This window comes from Lytechinus pictus, chromosome 1, assembly GCF_037042905.1.
Source record: "Lytechinus pictus isolate F3 Inbred chromosome 1, Lp3.0, whole genome shotgun sequence".
NCBI lineage: Eukaryota > Metazoa > Echinodermata > Echinoidea > Temnopleuroida > Toxopneustidae > Lytechinus > Lytechinus pictus.
The window spans coordinates 4,568,752-4,578,808 of NC_087245.1; the positions used below are offsets into that span (position 1 = coordinate 4,568,752).

At 38.2% G+C, this 10,057-nt stretch overlaps 1 protein-coding gene across 1 annotated transcript; it reads right to left on the bottom strand.

The window, feature by feature from the left end:
• Positions 1-1,949: 1,949 nt before the first annotated feature.
• LOC129282538 (kynureninase-like) lies at positions 1,950-3,405 on the bottom strand. The gene is made up of 2 exons (XM_064104922.1): positions 3,105-3,405; positions 1,950-2,102 (listed from the first exon to the last, which is right to left on the bottom strand). The coding sequence occupies exons 1-2, from the start codon at positions 3,355-3,357 to the stop codon at positions 1,978-1,980; spliced, it is 378 nt and encodes a 125-aa protein (XP_063960992.1). The 5' UTR covers positions 3,358-3,405; the 3' UTR covers positions 1,950-1,977.
• Positions 3,406-10,057: the final 6,652 nt, after the last annotated feature.

A 10,057-nucleotide genomic window follows, 5' to 3' on the forward strand; every position in this document is an offset into this window, starting at 1 on the left:
GGGCAACACTGGTGAAGCAGCGGTTGTCCAGCGTTCAAGATTTCTGCGTTGGCCTAGCGGACCCAAGCGTTCACGAACTTTCATCTAGCGGTGCCAAACTTTGACTGGGCGTTGTTAGAGCGGTAATCAACTTTGCTGGAGCGGAAAATTGCCCGCTCCTCACCGCTCGCAATATTTTGAGCAGCTCAAAACTTTCGGAGCGGTAGGAGGGACCATCAGCGGTGGCCGAGCGTATTCGGCGTTGCCTTAACGAAGGCCAACTTTGGTTAAACGGTGGTGAACGGTAGCGAGCGGTGATGATTTTTTCTCTCCGCTCCAACAACGCTCGGGCGGTGTGACCAGGCCTTTAATCTTTTATAGGGTGGAGGTGCTGCAGCTCAGTGGATGGTTACACTTCGTAATTCCAAAGGTTCTTTATTCCGAAGGTTCGTAATTCCGAAACACGTAAATTGCCTATACCTCGATGTTCGTTAATCCGAAAACGTAATAGGGTTCGTTAATCCGAACATTTGTGGCGTTATTCCGAAGGTTCGTTATTCCGAAGGTCCGATAATCCGAAAACGAAATAAGGTTTGATGTTCCGAAGGTTCGTTAATCCGAAAACGAAATAAGGTTCGTTGTTCCGAAGGTTCGTTAGTCCGAAAACGAAATAAGGTTCGTTAATTATTTAGTTTTCGGACCAACGAACCTTCGGAATTACGAACCTCATTTCGTTTTCGGATTAACGAACCTTCGGAATTACGAACCTCACTTCGTTTTCGGACTAACGAACCTTCGGAATTACGAACCTTCGGAAATACGAACCTTCGGAATAACGAACCTTCGGAATATCCGAACCTTCGGAATAACGAAGCTTCGGAATTATAAATGTATGCGCAGTGGATATACGTCTCTGCATCTGTTGCTTTGAATCACAAGGTCTATGGGTTGGAATCCCACTGCAGCACTCACATCCTTTGGAATTTACAGTGTACCTAAATTTGCTACTCTCCACCCAGGTGTAGTAAATGGGTAACTGGTAGGAAGAAATTCCTTGAATGCTTGAGCACCTGGTAAGAGTAGCTGTGTTTAAAGCCAGGTTTTATGTTTCATCTGCATAGCAGAGCGAGACTATATGCGTACATGTAGCTTTTCCGATGGCAATGGCGTCATCGTCCACATCAAATCTTAACTGAAGGTTAAGTTTTTGAAATGTCATCATAACTAAGAAAGTATATCGGCCTAGTTCATGAAAGATGGGCATAGTGGTTATCAAGTAATACTGAACATCTTGCCAGAGTTTGATGTCACATGACCAAGGTCAAAGGTCATTTAGGGTCAATAGACCATGTTGGGGGAACAACATCAAAGTCTTAAACGAAGGTTAAGTTTTTTAAATGTCATCATAACTGTATAAGGGTAATCAAGTACCGATATTACTGAACACCCTGCCTGAGTTTCAGGTCACATAACCCAGGTCAAAGGGCATTTAGGGTCAATGAACTTTGGTCATATTAGGGGTATTTGTTGATTCCCATCATAACTTTTAAAACTTAGGGATCTGGTTCATGAAACTTGGACATAAGAGTAATCAAGTAGCACTGAACATCCTTTGTGAGTTTCAGGTCACATGACCAAGGTCAAAGGTTATTTGACCAAGGTTGACCAAGGTTTATTTTTTTAAATATCATAACTCTGAAAGTATAAGGATCTAGTTCATGAAACTTGGACATAAGAGTAATCAGGCATCAGTGAATATCCTGCGTGAGTTTCAGGTCACATGACCATGGTCAATGAACTTTGGCTGTGTTGGGGGTATTTGTTGAATTGCCATCATAACTGAAAAGTTATGGATCTAGTTCATGAAATATGGACATAAATTTAAGGGTAATCAAGTATCCCTGATAATCTTGCACAAGTCTTTGGTCAAACAAAGGTAAAATGTCATTTAGGGTCATTTTATTCAACACAGTCAAATATGATATCAGATTATTTTACTCACATTTTGGCCCATTTTTCCAGTTCAGCATCAAAATAGAATTTGAGTCCTTTGGGCTGAAGACCAAGTGAATTACCACAGAAGTAGATACATTCATCTTCTTTATTAACCAGAGATAGATCAACTACAACAAGAAACAATCAATGTTTAATAGTGTGTTAGGATTCACATTCAAATATGTATTCACTTCCAACTGAAAAAAAAACCATAATATTAAATCATCACAATTGAAAAAATTATTTAAAAAACAATAAACAAAGACAAAGAAATACAAACTTTTAGATTTGCTTTACGGATCTGTGAATATATGTGGAAATGGTGGGGGGGGGGGGGGGGGGTTGCAACAAGTAATATGTAGATGCCATTTCTAGAAACCAATGACAAAAAGACATCTTCTAGCTAACAGGCTATCCCCACTGTGTACATCTAGATACCTGTTTCACGAAGAGCTTCCTAGCAAAACATCTCTTGACATATATACTACAAGTGATAAAAGAAGTAAACACAGAGTCTTAACTTTGCAAAACCCATTCTTTTTAACATAAATTTGGCAAACCTTGATTATTCTAATATATCAGAAAATAGAAATGACAGCAATGAGAATAGAGACAATGTAGGCAATTCCTGATTAACAATGAACAACAGAGCATTAAATTGCTTCTAAGAAAACATTATTTCATAACTTATAAACCAGTTTTGCAATGAGAGTGGTACATGTACGTCTGGAATATTTCATCTTATTTTCATTAGAAAGAGAAAGCTAGGGCTGAAGCAAAATGGGTAACTGACATTCAAAAGACAGTTAAAGAACTTTCTTTTTTGACAATAGTTTGGCACACAATTCTGAGTTACAGTTGTAAACTTAAAAAACAGAAGACATGTGCGTCAGTGAATTGGAGAAAATAAAGGAGTAGTCCCTACCTTCCATCACAAAGCATTAGTATACCACTACCACAAAGATTAAAAATTGTTGCAAAGTTAAATATTCACAAATTTCATATTGTCTGAATTTATTAAAACTTTCACCTATGAGCTTCACTAAAGCATCTTTTCAAGCAACTGTCCACTTGGGTTGGATTTCCCTTTTAACTGACTACCTGATTCTTCAATTGTAAAAAAGATTTACCATCTGGTAATTCCTTCATCTTAGGCATGATGAATTCCTCTCTAAGTGGAGCTAGCTGATCAAGTTCATCCATCTTCTTGGCAAAGCTGTCACTGAGAATGTCCAAACCAAACCTATTGGCCTTCTCCTTCAATTCTTCTAGAGGTGACATTCCAGTCTGGCGGTCGGTCTTCATCACCTTCTTACGAGGTGGTGATGAGCCATTTTCAGCAGTCCGCGTATCCGTTGATTCTCCTGCTCGTTTCTCAGCCATTGTAGAAATGATTCCGATTGCAGGGCCTGAAGTGTTCAAAATTGTGAATTCAGTTTATAACATTAACAGTAATTTGACTTGAGGTTATTATTATTAAACTAAACAAAACTTTCTAATTTCTTCAATAATCTTTTGTGACTTTGCTTTATCAGAGCTGCATCCATCCAGATTTGATTTCAAATAATGGCACCTGTAAAGTTTCCTAATAAACAAATCAATTAATAATTGCCATAGGTTTGTGCATTATCGCAGATTTATCGAACGAAAAAGACAGAACTCAACCAGAGTAGACAATAAAGGCCTTGTTTTTCCTTTTTTCATTAAAATTTTAAAAATATCGTAATTTTATCTAGATCTAATTCTAGATCTAGAGTCTAGGTCTAGTCCTAGATCTATCATCATCTAATCGGTGCAGTCACAAAGTGAAAAAAAAGGCCGAGTGGGGTTCCGCCAGGGGGAGGGGGTTTATGACTGCAGAGTCCCTAATTGTGCATGCACAACAGAGAGCCGTCAGTGTAGGGGGAATTCAAGTAAGAAAAAAAGGAATATTTAGAAGATTGTAAGATTTTATTGACTTTGTCGACCACCTCTCGAGTATGAGAGTACAAACATATACATGAATACAAAAAACAGAAGTGATGATATATACATGTACAACTTGGTATGTGAAAACAACAGATAACATATTTACAAATCAAGGCGTTAAGGACATTTGACTACTCTACCACTACGTGTACACACGTTCTCATCTACTTTACTTTCTATAAAACTATTGTCTGTTTTCTTTGGTTGTGAAAAAAAATTAAACAATCATTCTGACAAATTTTGATAGTTTTTTTCAAGTGGCAAGCATTATCTGAATTGAATAGCTTGGGCATGTGCAATGCATTTGGTTTACTGGCCATAAGATTACTGGATAAATACAGAATTCTCTCTTTGTGAAAAAAGGGACAAACAAAAATGTAATGAAATTCATCTCCTATGTCTGCATGTCAACATAGAGTACAATGCAATTCATCTGTCAGGCTTGCATCAAACCTCCCCTTATTAACAGGCAATCCATTTGTTCGACATCTGAATTAACTTGAAGTGACATAATTTTTCTTTCACAGGATCTGTAAATACTTTTCAAACGTCAGAGTATCCTTAAACATTCTATAATTTGTTCATGTGTCTGCCCACCACTCTTGAGAAACATATTAAAAAGTAGAAGTTTAGCAGTGTGTGAAATCCATGCAGTACTAAATCCATCTCCCTGTGCCAACCACACATTCCCTTGCCCTGTATAATGAAAAATATTTGTGATAAATAGGTGGTTTCAAACCGCCTCGATCACAAGAATCCCCGTTTAATTACGAGAACTTTTTTAGGCTGAAAAATACCCATTAATTATTCCTGCATTCACACCGCCCTGAAACATACCCTTCGGGATAAGTTCCTGAAGTAGTTCCTGAAGTTACGAGCATGCCCAGTATGGTCTGATAAGCAAGCAAGGCGCGAGATTCAAAATCACTAGCCCAGCAGCCACCCACGGCGCCGCACCCAACGACACGCTGGGCTAAAAGTTCCCGTAATTTGCTTTCAGACCGCCAAAATACCCACGACCTTGGAAAAATCCCCGCAAAAGTTCTCGTAATTTCGCCAAGTACCTACTATTTATCGGGTATTTTCTTTCGGGGATATTACGCGTAGTTTGCTTTCACATCGCCAAAATACCTGGTATTTTCTGATCGGGGTAAATTTCCCGATCAGAGATTACCTGGAACTGGCGAACTTCGAGGCGGTCTGAAACCACCTAATGATAACCATTGTGATTTTGATAGAGATTGTATGTCTCCTTGTACATTGTAAATGCAAAAGAAATTTCCAAATTGTAAATATATTAGTGCTTGGATTCTTTTCCCGTAACTAATCCCAACCAGTGTTATTCCTCTTTATTTATCAGGATTAGTTTCTACACCCTTATTCTTAAAAATAGGAACGATAATCCCATCTTTTAGGCACCATTCAGTTGGAACAATATCACTGTCCAGTACCACATTAAAGAACTTTACCAACATGTAAAGCATCTCTACAGGACATCTTTTAAGAAAGTCATTTCTTATGAGGTCTTTTCACATGCTTTTGAATTTTTAAGTCTCCTAATCATTAATTCTACTTCTTTTAAAGTGACTGCCACCCAGAGAACAATCTGTCTCAGAAAGTTCTTAAGGATCATCTCCCAGGCTTGAGGACTGTGCATCTTACCTGTACCTAAACGACTACAATGATCCACAAAATCCCCTAATGAAACATTTCCTAATTTCTTTCCCTCATTATTACTGTTGAGTAATTGCCAATATTCTTTTGGATTGGATGCCTGTAATGAACGGAGATATTAATTTAAATCCCTATGATATGATCTCTTTTATGTCTCAATAAATTATTACATGTAGGCCTATATTGCTTTCCTAAAGATCCATGATTCAACAAACATGTTGCTTACATGTATGAGCCTCCAAGAAATTTAAACTTTCTCTATAATCGATTTTGAACATTCAAATATTTCTGATGAGCAGCTCTGCATCAAACCAAGTTTGTTGATTGTTTTTACCCTTTTTGAAAGACTCATCCATATGGTTAAATTATCACAAGATTGCCTCCACTTACACTTTCCAACATCTTGTGCAACGTTTACAAACATGTCACATAATTGTGAATAATAAATATCAATAATACCTTGATTTGCATTCCCATCCAAACAACCCATATTTTCACACATTAGCTCAGCAGAGTCCTTGATTTTCTGTTTAAACATTGCAGTGCTGTCACTGTTCCATTGGAATGTTTAAATAAATAGTGTTGACTTTCATTGGGTTGTGTATCTAAATTTGCTTTGCTCACTCTAGAGGTTTGAGAAATGTTAAAAACAGCATCAACATCAGCAGATTCAGAATTTGGGGATTGTAAAGTCACACTGACAGGATAATGAACATCAAACATTTATCAAATACATCAATGCTAAAACGTGTGATGCTAGAAAGAAATTAGCGTAAAAATATGTTAACATAATCAGTAGTGCTACAGCCTCCATTTTTGTTGAAACGTGTTTATTTTCTGACATACTGAACATAACCCCTCTCCTTCCATTAACAATCCTAAGATCAAAACTTTGTGACACAAATCAATATTAGACTTTCCTTTATTATTAACTTGAACATCAGTATTATATTACGAGGAGCTAGAAAATCTAAGCTGTCAGTAGTTGCATACATTTCAGAAACATAATTACTAAAGCCTAATCCAATTTGATCTGTCAACACATCTTCTACACTTACAAAATCATCAAGGAATCTGTCCATACATTAAAATTGCCCAACAAGCAAAAAGATGCATCATAAAAAACTACTTATAATATCATTAATCATGTCCTGCACTAGGTTGTCAAAAACTTCATTAGAATGGTGAATTGATCCCTCACATAGTAGATACAAAGCGCTGACAATAAATAAAAAACCTAGAATTTTACTATCTATCTTAACCCATAAAATTGATTCAGAAACTGTTGTGTAAATTCTCTCAGAACAATTAAAAATGTGATCGTTTATCAGAATACATACCATGAAACCAACCAAACTTTCGTTTCTTTGAATATTTTGGCATACTATGACACTGAAAAACGTAAAGATGAGATTGAGACAGCCCAGGTGTGTCTGACTGTCTCTAAAAGACAGATAATATCATTTGCTTGCAAATACAAGTACAAAATTCTAATACCTAGTTTACTCTGCAAACCATTAACATTCAAAGCTATAAGTGAAATCTGGGTAAGATCAAAAGATGAAACAGGGCCAGGAATTTCCTGGGTCGAAATTTCGTGGAAGAGGCCTGACTTTTTCAGCTTGCCTTCACTCCATCCAAGGTGCTTGAAGAGGTCGTCGAGCCTGTTGATGATGTGTTTCTTGTGCGGATCGCTCTTTAGAGTGTATGAACCTTCCCGTCAAATGTCCATACTTTCTCAGTGGACTCATACATGTACTTAAATAAGGATAACTTATGGACGATACTGAATTAAGTCGTTAAGACTCTTTGTTCAGCTCCAAATTCCTTTTCCTCTATAAGTAGGCCGGATCATGTCCTGGTGGGTCAGCGTCAAACTTGAACTTCACATCTCCAATACTTGTCCAGTCCATTCCCGAAGCTGTAGGCAATGGGTGCATTAACTAATTCATTACTGAGACTATTCCAGGGCTTTCTCAAATCTTATGTAAAAAGATTTCTTATGTCTCTCAGTGACTGATCTTGGGTTAGACAATTTTTTATCATGACCTCTGGTAGGCCCATGCACCTTACCCAGATCTGGCACTACCTCCTGGTTATATCTATGAAATACAGTAACTTGTATCCCCTCGCGCACAGCAGTATGTCAATGTACATGTAGGGAGTTCAATTTGAATCGAGTTGTTTGTAATTTTCGTTTGGAAGTTTTTTAGCCTCGGGTACCAATTTAGTGGCCCTCTTTTGTACATTTTCCAGTGCATGACTATATTTCTTCAAGTAAGGACTCCATACGGCATGTGCATACTCTAAATGTGGTCTGATCAAGGCTCTATATAGGAGTAAAAATTATCCTTGTGTTGATAAACAAATGTTCTTCTTTAGATTCATTAACCTATTGACTTTACTGATCTTTGCCTCAAAATGTTGGTCAAAACTAAGTTTTGCATCAATGATCATGCCTAAATCTTTACTGGTTTCAACTTGTGATAGATTATGTGTATGTGACATTTGTCATTGTGTAGCCATTAAATTCATCATTCTTTTTTTTTTCCAGTTGTAACGTACACAACATTTATCTGGGCGGAACTTTATAAAAAATTTGTCAGACCAGGAAACAAAACGATCCAAGTCTGCTTGTAGTAACTCGGAATCATTGACATTGTCATTTTCTACATGTTTCTCTTCGTATCGTCTGCAAATAAGTAAGACATGCCAATAAATAAACATTAGATTACAGTCAGTCGGCAAGCCCTCAAAAAGTGGCTTCTTTTATCCAAGTGATATTCATGACTAGAGTGTTTTTGCATTGTTAATGAGCTTAGTGCGGACCAAAACACCTCTATTTATGCGGCCATTGCTGCTCTAAATATTAACAAAATTTCATGTTTTTGGTATCTTTATAAAAAAAGAAAGATCATTCTTTCAGGTCATGTGTTTGGATTTTTAAAAAGATGTTGTAATATAGGGGAAACTTTTGATCTAAAACATGAAAAAAAATAATTATTTTCATGCAATGAAATTTGTTGTTTTTACCCTTAATTTCTGTTCGAGCACAAATGATTTTTACATTATGATAAAGCTGAAGATTTAAGCTTTAATATGATATAATTTTTATATGAAGAGGTATTATAGATGGGTCAGCAACCAGCTTTTCATAAGCCAAGTACATTTAGCAGCTCAAAAACAAGAATACTGTGCTCTGATTGGTCATAGAGACCACACACCAACGCAAATTCCAATGTTCCCCACACTGGGCTTCTGAAGGTCACACTCACCATGTGGTAATCTCTTCAAATTACCCACGCTTGCTGTTTTGAAAACATTACTCAGCCAATCAGAACTCTAGATTTTATGCTACTCAGAAATTTCAGAAATCTCGTCTTGCATCTTGATGGAAAAGGCTGGCTGCTGACCCATCTAAAAGGTGTCACATATCAAGAGTGACGTATGAAAGTAGAGAGTTTGAGCTTTCTGATGATATAAATAATAATTGCTAGAGGGTATTCATTTGTCTCGCAATCTACTATGGTCAACAAGGAAATTCGTGATCGCTCTCGCAAAAAGTGTTCACTAGCTTTCTAGGAAATTCGTGATTACTCTCGCAAAAAGTGTTCACTAGCTTACAAGTTCACGAGCTTTCGAGTGCCGCTGCAACTCTTTATCAAGTGACGAAAAAATATCTGATAACGTAGTCTATTTATACCAATCCCCAGGACCGTACGCACGAACGTGGGAACAATAGGTGGGCACTGATCCGTTATGTGATTGGTCGGGCGTTTCACCAATCAGAGCGTCGATGTACGGTGCGGCCGGTGATCCGTATATGCAAATAAGCCTGAGGTATATGCAAATACGCCACGAGTCGGCAATATGAAAATAAGACAAAATTGGCGGGCTCGCTAGTTTCCCGTGGGTGGGGGTTGACTAGCTGAGCGGTCCCTCGCTCGGGGCCGGGAACGATCGGGTCGGCATGCACTGCCAGGTAAGGGGGTATTGTGCTGTCGGATGGTTCGCATCCAGAAATCAGGGATGTCGATCCCGCTGTCTCTGTTGAAGTTGTTAGGACAAAGTCGTATACTAATAGCTTCCTTAATCCTGCGTGTATACCAATGTCTCTCTTTGGCAACGCAATGTACACCCTCCCAATCTGGGTAGTGTTGCTTCTCCCAAGCATGTTCTGCCACCGCGGATGTGTTGGTTCGCTGTAACCGAACATCGCGCTTGTGTTCAGAAATGCGTTCAACTATCGGTCGGGCTGTTTCACCGATGTAAGACCCGTCACATCCTTGGCAAGGAATGTTGTATACTACGCCATCACGTCTGTGATCAGGGATGGGGTCTTTGGGGTGACCAAGCTGTTTGTGTAGGGTGGTGTCTGAGCGGATAACCGTTCGGATACCGTGACCTTCTAATCGGCGTTTGAGTTGTGGTGAAAGACCAT

Bases quoted from the DNA above. Each gene is read 5' to 3' on its own strand.
- LOC129282538 (XM_064104922.1), bottom strand. From the start codon at position 3,357: ATGGCTGAGAAACGAGCAGGAGAATCAACGGATACGCGGACTGCTGAA. The intron at 2,103-3,104 runs GTAAATCTTTTT...TTCTTGTTGTAG, and splicing joins GATGAAGGAATTACCAGATG to TTGATCTATCTCTGGTTAAT.